This window comes from Haematobia irritans, chromosome 1 (genome assembly GCF_050003625.1).
Source record: "Haematobia irritans isolate KBUSLIRL chromosome 1, ASM5000362v1, whole genome shotgun sequence".
In the NCBI taxonomy this organism is placed as follows: domain Eukaryota; kingdom Metazoa; phylum Arthropoda; class Insecta; order Diptera; family Muscidae; genus Haematobia; species Haematobia irritans.
Window position 1 is genome coordinate 206,376,442 of NC_134397.1, and position 16,551 is coordinate 206,392,992.

The 16,551-nt window shown below is 34.6% G+C and overlaps 4 protein-coding genes across 4 annotated transcripts; 2 read left to right on the plus strand and 2 right to left on the minus strand.

Moving 5' to 3' along the window:
- Positions 1-618: 618 nt before the first annotated feature.
- On the plus strand, positions 619-4,884 carry Polr2B (RNA polymerase II subunit RpII140). The gene is made up of 5 exons (XM_075292627.1): positions 619-795; positions 1,006-1,229; positions 1,288-2,209; positions 2,267-3,289; positions 3,350-4,884. Exons 1-5 carry the CDS (start codon positions 774-776, stop codon positions 4,687-4,689), a joined length of 3,531 nt encoding a protein of 1,176 aa, XP_075148742.1. The 5' UTR covers positions 619-773; the 3' UTR covers positions 4,690-4,884.
- A 1,586-nt stretch (positions 4,885-6,470) lies between these two features.
- 140up (RPII140-upstream gene protein) lies at positions 6,471-7,652 on the plus strand. Its single transcript, XM_075292628.1, has 5 exons — positions 6,471-6,739; positions 6,798-6,963; positions 7,033-7,121; positions 7,199-7,469; positions 7,533-7,652. Exons 1-5 carry the CDS (start codon positions 6,555-6,557, stop codon positions 7,626-7,628), a joined length of 807 nt encoding a protein of 268 aa, XP_075148743.1. The 5' UTR covers positions 6,471-6,554; the 3' UTR covers positions 7,629-7,652.
- A 3,450-nt stretch (positions 7,653-11,102) lies between these two features.
- Positions 11,103-12,910, minus strand: twf (twinfilin actin binding protein). The gene is made up of 4 exons (XM_075292629.1): positions 12,678-12,910; positions 12,531-12,608; positions 11,650-12,425; positions 11,103-11,455 (listed from the first exon to the last, which is right to left on the minus strand). Exons 1-4 carry the CDS (start codon positions 12,700-12,702, stop codon positions 11,303-11,305), a joined length of 1,032 nt encoding a protein of 343 aa, XP_075148744.1. The 5' UTR covers positions 12,703-12,910; the 3' UTR covers positions 11,103-11,302.
- Positions 12,911-13,596: 686 nt separating this feature from the next.
- Positions 13,597-15,748, minus strand: LOC142222475 (uncharacterized). Its single transcript, XM_075292630.1, has 2 exons — positions 14,082-15,748; positions 13,597-14,023 (listed from the first exon to the last, which is right to left on the minus strand). Exons 1-2 carry the CDS (start codon positions 15,687-15,689, stop codon positions 13,961-13,963), a joined length of 1,671 nt encoding a protein of 556 aa, XP_075148745.1. The 5' UTR covers positions 15,690-15,748; the 3' UTR covers positions 13,597-13,960.
- Between the last annotated feature and the right edge of the window lie 803 nt (positions 15,749-16,551).

The window sequence follows — 16,551 nt, forward strand, 5'->3', positions numbered from 1 at the left end:
CAAAAATTGGTCCATATCAAGTTCATAATTGTAGCCCCCATATAAGCGACCCCCCATATTAGCGACCCCCATATTTCAATTCTGGCTCTCCACGTACCGCGCAAAAGTCCATATCGATTCGTAATTATTTGTAGACTTACCTATACATAACTTTTTTGTCTAATATATACCACGTATGGACTAACTCACAATTTAGAAAACGATGTTAAGAAGTGTTAAGATACCTTGCCATCGGTAAGTATTACCACAACGCAAGTAATTCGATTGTGGATGACAGTCTTTCGCAGAACTTTCTACGCAATCCATGGTGGAGGGTACATAAGATTCGGTCTGGCCGAAATTACGGCCGTATATACTTGTCAATTCTACATATTTTCAAGTCTTACCAAAGAGTTTCCCTAACGTGGAAAGAATGAGAAAGACCAAAAAACTAACGGTAAACTGTCCAAAAGAATAGGGTCATATAGGCAAAAACGTAACATATCAAATATGCAATGTCATGCAACGAAGGGTTAATACATCACGGTTTTAGTACCAAATGTACGTTACGCTTCCAACTAATTGTAAAATTGTGCTCCAATGTGGCAACTTCGTTTGAAAATAAACAAACGTCAATAGTTGACGTCTCACACACACAACCACGAAAACCGCTTTGCGTGGTAATTTTTGTCTGGTAAAATTTTCTTCGATAATTTTAATAAAAAACTGGTGCAAAAGTAAATAAAAATTAATATAACACCGCCAGAGGGGTTACGCGAAAAAAATCCTTCAAGATGATGTACGACAATGATGACCGTAAGTAAATATGTGCCACATTTGAATGCAACAAAAAAATATGGCGACAAGAAACGCCGAAAATTATTTGGAGAGAAATGATGAAAATAATTATTTTCATGCAAATATTTATTTTGCTTAATTTCCGTAGAAAATATTTATTTAGCACATAGTAAATTATTTTGAACAAACTTATGGAAATTTTTAACTTTTCCTTGTATGATTTATAAGAAATGTACGAAGAGGAGAATGCTGAGGAAATTTCACATGAATTGTGGCAGGAAGCCTGTTGGATTGTTATCAACGCATATTTTGATGAAAAGGGTCTGGTACGGCAACAATTGGACAGTTTCGACGAATTCATTCAGATGTCCGTACAACGAATTGTGGAAGATTCGCCAGCCATTGATTTACAAGCCGAAGCCCAGCACACCTCGGGAGAAATTGAAACCCCGGTAAGTTTAATCTCAAGACAATAGATAACCATTATTTAACATAATTTACTTTACTCAGCCTCGCTTCCTTTTGAAATTTGAACAAATTTATCTTTCGAAACCTACACATTGGGAAAAAGATGGTTCTCCTAGCCCTATGATGCCTAATGAAGCCCGTTTAAGGAATTTAACCTATTCAGCGCCATTGTATGTTGACATAACTAAATCGAAAATAGTCGAAGGACAAGCCCCAGTGGAAACACAACATCAAAAAACATTCATCGGCAAAATCCCCATTATGTTGCGTTCCACCTATTGTTTGCTTTCACAACTAACAGATCGTGATTTAACAGAATTGAATGAATGCCCTTTGGATCCAGGTGGTTACTTCATCATTAACGGCTCCGAAAAGGTCTTAATAGCCCAGGAGAAAATGGCAACAAACACAGTCTATGTGTTCAGCATGAAAGATGGCAAATACGCCTACAAAGCTGAAATTCGTTCATGTTTGGAACACAGTTCACGTCCCACATCGACCCTATGGGTTAATATGATGGCTCGAGGATCACAGAACATTAAAAAGTCCGCCATTGGTCAACGTATTATTGCCATTCTGCCATATATCAAACAGGAAATCCCTATAATGATTGTATTCCGTGCTTTGGGTTTTGTGGCAGATCGTGATATATTGGAACACATTATCTATGACTTTGATGATCCAGAAATGATGGAAATGGTTAAGCCTTCATTGGATGAGGCCTTTGTAGTGCAAGAACAAAACGTCGCTTTGAATTTTATTGGTACAAGAGGCGCTCGTCCTGGTGTAACCAAAGATAAACGTATAAAGTACGCAAAAGAAATTCTACAGAAAGAAATGTTACCTCATGTGGGCGTTTCCGATTTTTGTGAGACGAAAAAGGCATACTTCTTGGGTTACATGGTTCATCGCTTACTACTGGCCTCATTGGGTCGTAGAGAATTAGACGATCGGGATCACTATGGTAAGCATACTACAAGAGTTGCTTTATAATGGTCTAAAACATTTTATGGTTTTATAGGTAACAAGCGCTTGGATTTGGCAGGACCCTTGATGGCCTTTTTGTTCCGCGGCCTATTCAAAAATCTTTTGAAAGAAGTTCGCATGTATACACAAAAATTCATTGATCGCGGAAAAGATTTCAATTTGGAATTGGCCATTAAAACAAATATTATTACCGATGGCTTGCGTTATTCCTTGGCCACTGGCAATTGGGGCGATCAGAAAAAGGCTCATCAGGCCCGTGCTGGTGTGTCTCAGGTATTGAATCGTCTTACTTTCGCTTCAACATTATCACATTTACGTCGTGTCAATTCACCCATTGGTCGTGATGGTAAACTGGCTAAGCCTCGTCAATTACACAACACTCTGTGGGGTATGTTGTGTCCTGCCGAGACTCCGGAGGGAGCTGCTGTCGGCCTAGTAAAGAATCTGGCTCTTATGGCCTATATTTCTGTCGGTTCTCAGCCCTCGCCTATATTGGAGTTCTTGGAAGAATGGTCTATGGAAAATTTGGAAGAAATTGCCCCATCTGCTATTGCAGATGCCACTAAGATTTTCGTTAACGGCTGTTGGGTGGGCATTCATAGAGATCCCGAACAGTTGATGGCTACATTAAGAAAATTGAGAAGACAGATGGATATCATTGTCTCCGAAGTGTCTATGATTCGTGATATTCGTGATCGTGAAATAAGAATTTATACTGACGCAGGTCGTATTTGTCGCCCATTACTGATTGTTGAAAATGGTTCGTTGTTACTTAAGAAAACCCATGTTGAAATGTTAAAGGAACGTGACTACAACAACTACAGTTGGCAAGTTTTAGTAGCTTCCGGTGTAGTCGAATATATTGATACACTAGAAGAAGAGACAGTCATGATTGCTATGTCACCCTACGATTTAAAACACGACAAAGATTATGCTTACTGTACAACATACACCCATTGTGAAATTCATCCCGCTATGATATTGGGTGTATGTGCCTCTATTATACCTTTCCCCGATCACAACCAGTCTCCCCGTAATACCTATCAAAGTGCTATGGGTAAGTTACACTTGTCGATATACGAAAAAATGAAATCTAATGTACCTTCTTCATTTCCAGGTAAACAAGCTATGGGTGTATATATCACTAACTTCCACGTACGGATGGACACACTGGCCCATGTATTATATTATCCCATGAAACCCTTAGTTACAACACGCTCCATGGAATACCTACGTTTCAGAGAATTACCAGCCGGCATTAATTCCATTGTAGCTATTCTTTGCTATACCGGTTATAACCAAGAAGATTCTGTCATTTTGAATGCATCAGCTGTCGAAAGAGGTTATTTCCGGTCGGTGTTCTACCGTTCATATAAGGATTCAGAAAACAAACGTATAGGCGATCAAGAAGAAAACTTTGAGAAGCCAAATCGGCAAACCTGTCAAGGAATGCGTAATGCTCACTACGACAAATTGGATGACGATGGTATTATTGCTCCCGGCATTCGTGTGTCCGGTGATGATGTAGTAATTGGAAAAACAATGACTTTACCCGAAAACGATGATGAACTTGACAGCACAACAAAACGGTTTACTAAACGAGATGCTTCCACTTTCCTGCGTAATTCTGAAACTGGTATTGTGGACCAAGTAATGTTGACATTGAATAGTGAAGGCTACAAGTTTTGCAAGATTCGTGTAAGATCCGTACGTATTCCTCAAATTGGCGACAAATTTGCCTCACGTCATGGTCAAAAGGGTACTTGTGGTATTCAATATCGCCAAGAGGATATGGCTTTCACATGCGAGGGACTTGCCCCTGATATTATTATTAACCCTCACGCTATTCCATCTCGTATGACAATTGGGCATTTAATTGAATGCCTCCAGGGCAAACTGGGATCAAACAAAGGTGAAATTGGTGATGCTACCCCCTTTAACGATGCTGTCAACGTACAAAAAATTTCAACTTTCCTTCAGGAGTACGGTTACCATTTGCGTGGCAATGAGGTTATGTACAATGGCCATACTGGACGCAAGATCAACGCTCAAGTCTTTTTAGGTCCCACTTACTATCAACGTCTCAAACATATGGTGGACGATAAAATTCACTCTAGAGCCAGAGGACCTGTGCAAATTCTTGTAAGACAACCTATGGAAGGCAGAGCTCGTGATGGTGGTTTGCGTTTCGGTGAGATGGAACGTGATTGTCAAATATCTCATGGTGCAGCACAATTTTTGAGGGAACGTCTTTTTGAAGTCTCCGATCCATATCGTATACACGTTTGTAATTTCTGTGGTCTAATTGCAATCGCTAATTTACGTAATAACACATTTGAATGCAAGGGCTGTAAGAATAAGACCCAGATATCTCAAATACGATTACCCTATGCTGCTAAATTATTGTTCCAAGAACTAATGTCTATGAATATTGCTCCACGTTTGATGGTAGTTTAAAAGACAAAATTCATATGAATGCTAATAAGGTCAGCATTAAACGAAAAAGAATAGTAGCAGGAGAGATTAAGTGAAAAAAAATAATATCATAAATAATCAATATTTAAGTAATATCTTTAAAGATTTCTTTTTTTATAGTATGTATATGACAATGGGTTTTAAATAAAATAAATCGACACCTTGTCCTTAAAAAAATTGTTTTGTTCAAATATTGAAGGAAATGAAATTTTCATGAAGTTCTCAGTTGTTACAGACACAGGCCCGAATTTCTCTGTTCTATGAAGGTATGCCCATTCATCCTATATTTATCGCAATTATAGGGAATCTCCCTAAGGTGGAGACACAATGATAAGCAAAAATTTTAATTAGATACATATATTTCATAAGGCTACGGTAGGTTAGGTATAGTGTCGGTCTGTTACTTTTTTAGGCTCACTTAGAATATCCGAGCAAAAAAATTTGGGAGTTCTTCTCCATACACAACTTTAAAAAAACTTCCAAAAATGCTCTGCCAAAGATGTTCTTTATTTCAACTGCACAGGAAGTTCATTTGAGTCAATTTTTTTTATAACCCGCTTTTTTCATATTTTTAATGGGAAATTTATATTTATTTGTTTCAAATAGGTTAAAAACGTATTAAGCATTAATAAAATGGTACAAATTTTTTAAATTTAGCCGAAAAAAAAAATTGCGAATTTTTGAAAATATTTGATGACAAACGTTCCAGACAAGCGTTATAATGTATTAAAAATCATAAAAAAATTTTTTATTTGTCAAAATTTCACAAAAATTCTTAATTCACATCCAAAACACTGAATTCACCTCACACCTTAAGAAGTGATGCAAATTCAGTGCAGCGGCTGTTGAAATGTTGGACATCCGTCCTATGACAAGCCCATGTTAAATTCATCGCTTCTGCGTCAATTTGGCACCACTTCCGGATCCAAAAAAGAACACTTTCACTACTTTTTTGGCGACGCTTTTTTTGCTGGGATTTAATGCATTGTGGTAAATAGACTAAATAGTCAATGGTACCAATGGACTGAATTATCAATGAGTGCTGACCGTTTCCATGATTATCTCTATAAATAGGAACCTCCTTTTTAAATCTGAGTACGAATGGTGAAACCACTTGGAAAATTTTTGAAACACTCAGAAATTTCACCAGCATTACAAAGAGGGGATAATCCACCACTGAAAAACTTTGGTAGAAACTGGGATTGAACCCACTACACTTTGTATGCGAGGCGGGCTAACCATTGCACCACGGGTTAGTCACCTGTTAGTTCTATCCCTCCGATACAGAGATTTGTGGTCAACAAAAACTCAATACAGTGCCAGCGTTGATATCGATGATGCGTACATTATTGCCTATATCTGCATTATTGCCTATACCTAAGGAGCCGTTTGGGTTCCCGTTTTTTCATATGCTTTGACCTTACCTTTCAATAGAATTTGATATTTTTGGGTAATCGAGTCTTTGGCCAACTTATAAATTTGTATAGAAGGTTTTATTGGAACTGGAATATGCTTTTAGCGTGGTTATGGAATTCCATGTTGAATTTATCTTATCACGCCAGTTGGAATCCGCATCATGGGGGGAGTTAAAGATAAATAACATTTTCATTTGCAAGGGGCACAATTTTTATGCCTTCATATAAATAAAACTACACATAGAATAGGTGGAATAATGACTGCTCTTTGAAATATATTGTCCAAATTGGCATTCCTAATTCTTTTCGGCCTGTCACAGCTATCATATGTTTTACTAAGCATCAAACAGCTGATTGCCTTATTTGTACTTTTGAGAATATCTCGGATTCGCAGTCTGTTTACAAAACGAAATATTCCCATAGTCTAAAATAATGTTAAGACAAAAACTATCTATGTTACGACGTCCTGGCAAATGGATAATGCTTGGCATTCTACCATTGCACTCAGATGAAAATGATGTCGTATCAAAGGACACAAAGACGTACAAGTCATTTATACAACGGCCACCAACAAACGAAACTGGTTGGGATCGGATAAAAGAAATCTTTAAAGTTGAGTAAGTATATTACATATGAATATTAAGACCAGGTATGAACAACTATTCCATCCTATAGTGAATTCGGTTCAATATCTCCAGAGCTGAATTCAATTTATCAAGCCGGTTTCTTGGGATTTCTAGTGGGGGCTATATATGGCGGTATTATACAATCACGTGCATCATACATAGACTTTATGGAGAATAATCAAGCCACTGCCTTCCAATCGCATCTGGATGCTAAGGTATGAGATAAATTATTTTTGTTTTTTTTTTTCTTTTTCGCTACAGTGAGATGAAAATCTATTTTTTAGAGAAAATTACAAGATAAGTTTACAATGAGCTTTGCCAAAGGAGGTATAAAATGGGGATGGCGTGTAGCACTTTTTACCACTTCATACTAGTAAGTATTTTGACATTAATTTGGAATAAAAAAATAGAAATCTACTTACCTTGCAAATATCTATCCATCCATTATAGCGGCATTGTCACTTTGGTTTCAGTCTATAGAGAAAAATCGTCCATTTATGAATATTTGGCGGCCGGTTCATTATCAGGAGCTTTGTACAAATTCAATATGGGATTGAGGGGAATGGCAGCGGGTGGTATTATCGGAGGTTTCTTAGGAGGTATGGGTGGAGCAGTATCTCTGCTCATAATGTCATTATCCGGCACATCAATGGAAGAAGTTCGATATTGGCAATATAAATGGCGAACCGATAGAGATGAAGCCGTTGCAGAGTCATACAAAGTAACACAAATAGTTTTATATGCACATTTTTTTTTTAATTTAATAAAATTTCACATATTTCAGTTGGCAGCCGAGGAAGATGAACCAACGCCGGAAATAATGAAGGCTCACGATGCGAGAGTGGGAGAGAAGAAAATCACTTTAGAAAACATTAAATAAATTATTTTTGTTATGAACCGAAAACGATATTTTCTCTTCTTTAATTTTTGTCCAAGGAAACGACGACACTAACCGCGAATTTATCACAAAGGTCATAATCACCTAAAAATCTTTTCGCAATTGTTTCATTTTACTATGATGTGATAGTATGTACTTCATTAATTCGAAGATTCAATGCAATCGTTATTTAAACAATACTTTCAACGCATCCTTAAAACCCGTCTTACATTTTATTGTTATATCTTGTACACTTACATAACGAATGAAAAGGACTAACCATTTACTGGACGATCATCATAAGTTAACGGGATTTTTGCAATAGTATTGAAGTTGCCAGATCAAACAATTTTATTGTTTTGGTATACAACTAGGTTTGTTCGCGTACTTTGTCAGTTAAAACTCTCAAACTGTAACAACGATAGCTTTTGTCTAAACTTAAATACGAATAAAGGCATATTTCGCTTCCATTAGAAATACATATGTATTGGAATTCTAATTTATTTCGAAAACGTTATTTCAAATTTATATGAAATGTTTATGTATCTTATAACATAAAAATCATTTTCTCCACATTTTTATTGTGCAGTATAATTTATGTTGACAAAGGATTTTATACTTAAAGGTAAGTACTATGTTCACTTTTCGCGTTGAAATTTTCGTGGTTACTTTATTGAAACAGTTCAATATAAAGCAGACAAATTAACTCAATTGATGCGTAGTTTCTTGTTCCTCTAGATTTCGGCAAGACTTTACAGGAATAAGTTTGTTTTCATTTATAATTTTGGTTATTTAAGGAAAAGTAATCGCGAAAATAAAGTGGTTTTCAACTCGAAAACCGAACATAGTACCTACCCTAAGGTGAGTATTAAGTTCGAGTTTAGCCGCTAAAATCGCCATTTTTCACGATTACTTTTCTTTAACCCTTATACTCCGTTGGTGTCATTTTATGACCCATGTCGTATTTTTCATCACCACATTTCTTACTGTTCGAATATAATTAAAAATTTCTATCACTCAGTGCATGAATTGGTGTTAAATGAAAAATACGACCTAATACTCAACGTAGTATAAGGCCCCTGCCAGCATTTCAAAGTTCCATTTCATCCTCATCGCAACCACAGACTCGTAAGTGACACTGCAACAATCGCACACTGTGATAGTATTTTGCCATCACTATTCGCATGAAAGTATGTTGCCATCACTATTGTTACAAGAGCCATTTTATATTTTGTAAAACACCAAGCATAACTAGCTTCTTATAATTTATTTAAATAAAAGCGATAATGAAGTGCTGAAAACATAGTTATTTCGCTTAAAATTGTAAAAGGTATATTGGTGAACAATTTTTGACTTTCCGCTGCCTCCATTGGGAATAAAAGCACTGGCTGATAGACGCTACAACATGTAACTCAACATCAATCTTTTATTAATGAATAAAAATATGTTAAATGAGATGTGATAGTCCTATAAATGTTATATTTATGAATTTTTTTTATTAGTATTCATTCATATAATTATTATAAATGTTTAATAAAACAATAAACATCTAAACAATCGCGTTTTACTTGTCCACAATGATTATTTTACAACTATCTTAAAATGCACTTTCTCTGATTGTTTGAAGGGGCTCTTATTGGCGTCCTTCTAAATATATCCAGAAGGGCACCTAATAATTGCACTCATGCGATACTTTTTTGTAGTAACTTGGCGTGGTACAACTTCTCAATAGTGACGGCGCTTTTCCGAGGAGTTTTGGATATCATATACGACTGTTTTCGACGTAGTGGGGATTCTCAGAAGCGCCCCCAAATTCAAAAAATGTTGGCAGGGTGGTTAATAATACTTTTTAAGGAATACAAACTTTGTGAAAACTTTTTATGTATAATTTTATGCTTTTTTTATTGATTTAGTTATCACTTTGATGAAAAAACTCAAACTTAATACCCACCTTTAAATTGAAATTGTGTTGTATTTGCTGCTCATCGCCCTGCCAATATTTTTTTGAATTTTAAGGCACTTCTAAGAATCCCCACCACGACGAAAACAGTCATATACGATATGCAAAACTCGAAAAAGCGCTGTTACTATATTAAAGTATAGCTTGAGGGCAATTATTAGGTGCCTTTTTATAAGCATAGAAAGTCCTCTGGGTGAGGGATTAGCCCCCTCCAGAAAATGTTTAGCCCCCCAGGATTTGAAAACCTAATAGATTTTTAAATGTATTACCTTACTGTACCATAGATAGGGGCTATAGCCCCCCTAGCTAAAATTTCTAGAAACGCTAATGTGACTTTTTAGATAAATTTAGAACAAAGCCAATAAGAGCCCCTTCAAAGTCTTAAGCTGAGTACTATGTTTAGTTTTCAAGCTGAAACCCAGTTTGTTTTCACGGTTACTTTTTTTAATTAATTAATTTAGAAATATAAAATTATTTGCAATCAATTCCTTGGATCTTTTCAATCCATTATTTGGCAAAACTTGATCAAAATATAACCGTCTTCATAAATATATTTGTACTTTTAATTTTGTGTTTTGGTGAAAAAAACCGAACATAGTACTCACCTTTAGACAAAGTGCATTTTAAGAAAATTGTAAAAGAATCATTGTGGTCAAGTAAAACACAATTTTTAAGATTAATTTGAATAAAAATATATAAATTCTTCCAAGTATAACATTTATACGAATAAAATCACATTGAACATAATGTTTTACGTTAATAACCGAATGATGTTGAGTTACAAATTGCATTTATGATATATTCTGCCGATGTCTGTAAAATAAATTTTAAGAAGCTTTTTACTCTTGGTTTTTTACAAAATGGCTCTTTTCACAAAAGTGATGATAAAACACATTCATTTTGTTTGTACATTTCTCCATCACAGTTGGCCATTGTATTAAGTGGCACTTAAGAGTCATGGCAGTGATGGGCTTAAAATCGAACTTTGAAATACTGGCCTATTATTTTATATCATCGGTTTTAATAAACAAGTTCAAGGTCGCATTGCCTTTTTCAAATGGATATGTATTTCTAATATTTTTATTATTCAATGATCCACTACAATTTTTAATTTTGTAATTTTTAAAAAATTTTGTAAAATGATAATTTTATTGAACAAGAATTCTAGTAAATTGAGTAAGACGTAAAATGAAGAATATGCCTATGTCATATCTTCATCAATCACTAATATTTAATTAACCAGTCAAGTCAAGAAATTTATTTCATTACTTAAACACTTTAAATCAAATAAATATATATATATCCAATACATGTATGTTTGTATATAAATTTGTCCAAAATTTTAATATTTATAAGAAAGTAATACATAGTTAGGCAAAAATTATATATACCATTAATGCACTCAGGTATTTAATAAACAAAAAGAAAATTATATATATAAATTTTTGTTTACAATAAGGCTAAGAAACGCACACAAAAAAATAATAATAATAAAGATTAAAAGAAAACGCAGTCTATTTGATTTAATTAAAATTTCATTCGTTGCTAAACAATATTTCTTCTCTTCTTCTGTTACTTAAATTTTTCATGCGATATGAAAACTAAGTTCTTCTAACAGTCGCATACAGAACGCAAAAAATATATAAATCATAATAATAGCTAATAAGGCTAAGTGAATGGAACCAAAAGTTTTGTAAACATATATCAAATATATCATTTAAGATTGTTCTTGTGGTTTCGTTAAACGTCTAGCACCACGATTCGGTGGTCCCTTTGGTTTGGCAAAAGCCGGTCGGTGGAGCATTTTCTTAGGATGTAATTCCTCTTGTAGAAATTCTTCAGTCAATTCTGAGCCACTATCAATTTCCAGCTGCAAGAAAATATATTATACAACACGTTTAGACACATTGCTATGCGAAGAATTCACACAATAAAGGCCAAACCCACGCATATATTTGAAAGAAAAATTTCACATTTAACCAGCTCCAATTTAGGCATTTGGATTTTTGAAAATACTTCCTGTGGGTTTGATCTATATTGGATGAACATTTTGTTTCATTCTACCTTTTTAGCTACAGTTATTCCCAATGACTGTAAAGTATCTAGGAATGGAGCTTTACAACTGGAGTACATCATTCTTTCCCTAACGGAACAGGAATAACCCGGCATTGAATATATGAAGACATAGGATTCCAAGTAGTCACCCTCGTGCGAGTGTTTAAACAAATACAAATGATAACGAGCATGGTCATCTGGTACTTGTTTTGGAAGATCTGAAAGTGAGACCACAGCGGCATGTGATACATGTATTTGTTCGGCTTCCAAATCAATGCGAAATTGCAAGTAATCATAGGAGCCTCTGAGCATATCGTTCAGTGCTTGTTTGGTAGCTTCAGACAGAGGACAAGAAATGCCACCTAGTGTTTGATGTCGAGTATCTGTGTTGATTTCTGTATTCACCTCCGTCTTACGCAATTCAGCTAATTCCTCTTCCCGCGAGGTCAATGGAGCCGGGGCGGCATATGCCCTTTTGTGGCGATGATACCCCTCCAGGGTAGTTTCATCTCGACTGGTGGCGTGTATCTCCTCTGTAATATTAGAAGAACCAAATTCTTGTTTGAGCGTAGCTTTAGTGGAAGCATAAACCATTTTTTGTCGTATAGTTGCCGAATCCGGTACCCAGCTTATCAACAGCCAGGCGTGCCCGGTTTGTGATTTTGTATCGAGCCGATATAAAATGTAACATGGTACATTATCATCAATCAGCGGAGCAACAAGTTTATCAAAGTCTTTTTCCCAATCCTTTTTTACTTCCGCCGTATCCGAAACAGACAATTCTTCTGCAAGAAAAAATTAACCAATGATCATCATTCATTAAGCAGCGGCGGCATTCACTGCGGGAGTGTTTTATCCAATACATGTGTATGTGTGTAGGTGCCACTTACCATTTTCAATAGAAACTTTTATGACACGTAATTTTCCATTCTTTGCTTTTCCAAAAACTTTTAATAGTTTTTCATTAGCTATTGAGAAAAAAAGAGATAAGCAAAATTTCATAGGCCAATTTGGGGGGCAATTTATTTTGCACATACCTTTAATGCCCGTTTGATGAGACATGGTCTATTTTTAACACAAACAATAATATTCTAACTAAATTTCTAATGTAAAAATTTCACTTCTTCTTCGGGATTTCGATGGTTTTTGTGCTTTTTGGCATAAAATTAGGGTATATGTGTATATTACTCACTCTCCTTTCGCGGTTGGATGCACAACAACAAGTACATTCGTTAACAACAAATGGAGAAAATAATACAAGAAAATTTTGACAGCTTCCTCCCCACGGAAAAACAATATTTTGTCGCCGTTGTTATTTGTCAGCTCCGACAACTGCAAGGGAACAGCTGTTGGCATCCGTTGAATACAAAATGGGGTTATATACAAAGGCATTATTCAAAACGATGACAATGTTTATTGAATGAATTATTCTTATAAATTCTTATATACTCAAATCTTGTTCCTATTCAGGTTGTGTTCATATTACAGCATTACTCATCATATATTGATCCATTTTAAGCGGTGATAGAAGTCATTATTTTCGATAATTGTTTACCTGAGACAATAAGAGGGTGTTTTTCAAACTTTATTTCATACCTGAAGGTATGCCTGGGGTGAAATACTTTAACCGTGGGACATGCAGAATTCCCAAATATACTAATTTAGTGTTTCACAGGCGAAAATCAAAAATTGTCACTGTTAAAGTGGGTACTAAGTCCGCTAAAATCATTTTTTCACGATTACTTTTCTTTAATAATCCTTTTTAAGGAATATAAACTTTGTGAAAATTTGCTTTGGGATATTCCCCATCAAGTTATAATGAAATCTGCAACAAATATGTATAATTTTATAACTTTTTTTACTGATTTTGTTTTCACTTTAGTGAAAATTAGCGGATAAACTCGAACTTAGTACCCACCTTTACCCTTTGTTACTATGTTATTTATTTTAAAAAGCTTATTTATGTTTTCTTGACGAGGTCAAACGAGCTTCAGACAATATGTCCAAATCAAGATGGTCGACTTTAACTTTATTTTTTAAATCTACATTTCTCAAACTATTGTAAATATCATTGTGAATTTCCAAACATTTGAATTTGCAAAAAACAGTGTCATGAAAGTAGATAACAGACAATGAATTTTAATGCAGTTTCCATTACTTGTATAACGCATATAAATTAAAATTTATAGGAAGTGAAAAAGAAATTATAAATTTAAAATACATTTATAGATATTTGCTACATCTAATTGATTTACAAAAACATAATTTGTTTATATTTATGTGATTACATATGCCACTGGCTTATATATTTGATTATTACTTAGAGATTTGTCGCAGAAAATATTGTTATAAGATTCTCGGTGGAATTTTCTAAAGATGCCTCCTGAAAATTATAGCAATTGAATTCAATGTTTATTAAGTGATAATACGACAATACTCACCTTTAAAAACTGCTCATCGAATGGTGCTATCAAATGTTTAAACATTTTGAATTTATCACTGATCTTTGAGCCATTATTTTGTTTCTGCTCATGGCATTTACATTCCATTTTTGAATGTGTGTAGCATTCATTATCATCAAATTCAGATTTATACAAGTTGAGAAGTTCATCAATCATTTCTCCATCGGGTTTATCCAGCTCATTGGAGGTAAATAGTAATTCTTCAATACTAAAGGCAGTTATTAAAAAATATATTTTTACCAATTTTAAATTCGTAAGTTTCTTAAGTTCCATCATAGTTTCTGCGACATTTTCAAAAACGATAATTTTTTCGTTTTCAAATGTGAAACTGTTTTCCTTTAGATTAAGTATATCGTTCAAAAGTAATACTTTTCTCTCATTTTCTTCGGTCTTTTTTAGATATTCAATTATTGTTTGCTTTTTACTTGCCTCTGATTCAGAGTTATTCAGTCGTAAGCATGTTATATTCATGAAATCACATAGTCCATGAAGCATATTCATACTATTCAAACTCTTTGATATCAATACAAGATTATCCATTCTTTTATCAGGGGAGGGTTGCATAAAATATTGTATAAACTCGAGCTTTCCAGAATCAAACGGGCCCATTTCAGACCAAATAGGCAAAGAAGATGCTAAATATTGAACAAGATCATTGGACTGGGTTATGTGTTTTAGAAATGATGGATGATTGCATATTTGCTCAAGGATATGAGGAATATTAAGAGAATTTAGTTCGCAATTATCAGATTTTTTAATTTCGGCATAGTATTCATTTATCTGCTGGAAGAGATACTGTTGTAACTCCGAAGGTTTTACAAAGCATATGAGGCTCTGATATTGGTAAACTTGTTTTTCTAAAGCAGTAGAAGTAGAAGTTTGTACCCATTTTCCTGCTTTCTTCAGAATTTCTTCATTGCGATCATAAATACTGGAGTCTGGACCATCGCTAAAATAACTGTTCATTTTATTTGTGCTGGTACCCCATGTTGCCTCGCATTCATTAAATTCGTCATGGTTTGTTTTGATTGACGAACGAGATATTTTTGGAGATTTCAATACCAAAATTGGCTTAAAATAAAATCCACCTTTTGGCTTTTTCTGTTCTTCTGCTCTCTCCTCAGGCGAAGCCCATTCTTCGGAACCCCAATTACGATTTGTAATTTCTTTCTTACGTAGTTCGTAAAACTCATCTTCATCTTTTATCTCATTTTGTATTTCAATTTCTTTTCCACTTACCACCATTTGGTAGTCTTCTATTAAATCCGCCAACTTAAATCTCGTAGTGGATCCCAAATAGTTTCCTTTTTCGTCCTTTAGAATAGCTTTCATGGTGGAAAGATTTACTTCCATGGAGCCATCACCTTTCCACGTCTTATGTTTCTTATTTGAAACATCCCGCCAGACAATATTAAAGACCCTTTTGGTTCTGCCAAGAACAGAGGGATTATTCTTAGAGCCCCAATTTAAGGACGATTCGTCTTCTGGATCTGAGCCATGGGTTTCTTCAACAACCGGACTATTGCGAAAATTGTCGCAAAGACGTTTATTTTTATTTACCATGGATGGTGCTTTGGATCGCCTCATTTCTGAAATCAACAAACTTTTTTTTTTAAATTCCCGCAGTCTATTCCACAGCAGCTGTCAAACAGTGTTGCCAAAAGTTGTTTATATTTGTATACATTTGTGAATATCCATAGACCTTATAATACATAGATGTGCCATGGGTGTATGTTTGACAGTTCCGAAGATTAAGAATAAACGAGAAAAATAAGAGCACGCTTACAATCTCTTTCGTTTTCCTTTTTGTAAGTTTGCCAATTTTACACAAAATTAGAACGTTTATGATAGGTTAGGTGGCAGCCCGATGTATCAGGCTCACTTAGACTATTCAGCCCATTGTGATAACATTGTGAACGTTTATGATGCAACAGAGAATTTATAAATAAATTAATATATTAAAAGTTCATATTTGAACAAAAAATTGTGACCAAAACCGCGAAAATACGAAATTTAATTTTGAGCAGCATTGCTCTTTACGAACAAAACAAAAGCAAATGCACGAAAATTAATGTTTGGGACTGACTCTTTACGAAAAAATCAAAACGAAATGTCAGAAAATGAATTTTTGGAACTGACACATGTTTTTTAAAGAGAATAGTGGATCATCTATGTATTATAGGGTCTATGGGAATATCATCTGTAACCATCGACAAGAAATGCTTGAGATATCTAAAATTTCTTGGTCTATGGACGTCCATCTCAATTCACAATGATTTTGCTTTGTTAAACTAATCTTTCCTTGGTCCTTTATTATTATATTGGTCAGAGATGTTGTTTTTCCAAAAATTTAAATTTTTGTTTGAAAATGCAAAATTTGTATGTACTCCACGGTAAATTAGACTCTATCATGAATTCCTTATACAATTGGATGAATTCAAGTAACATA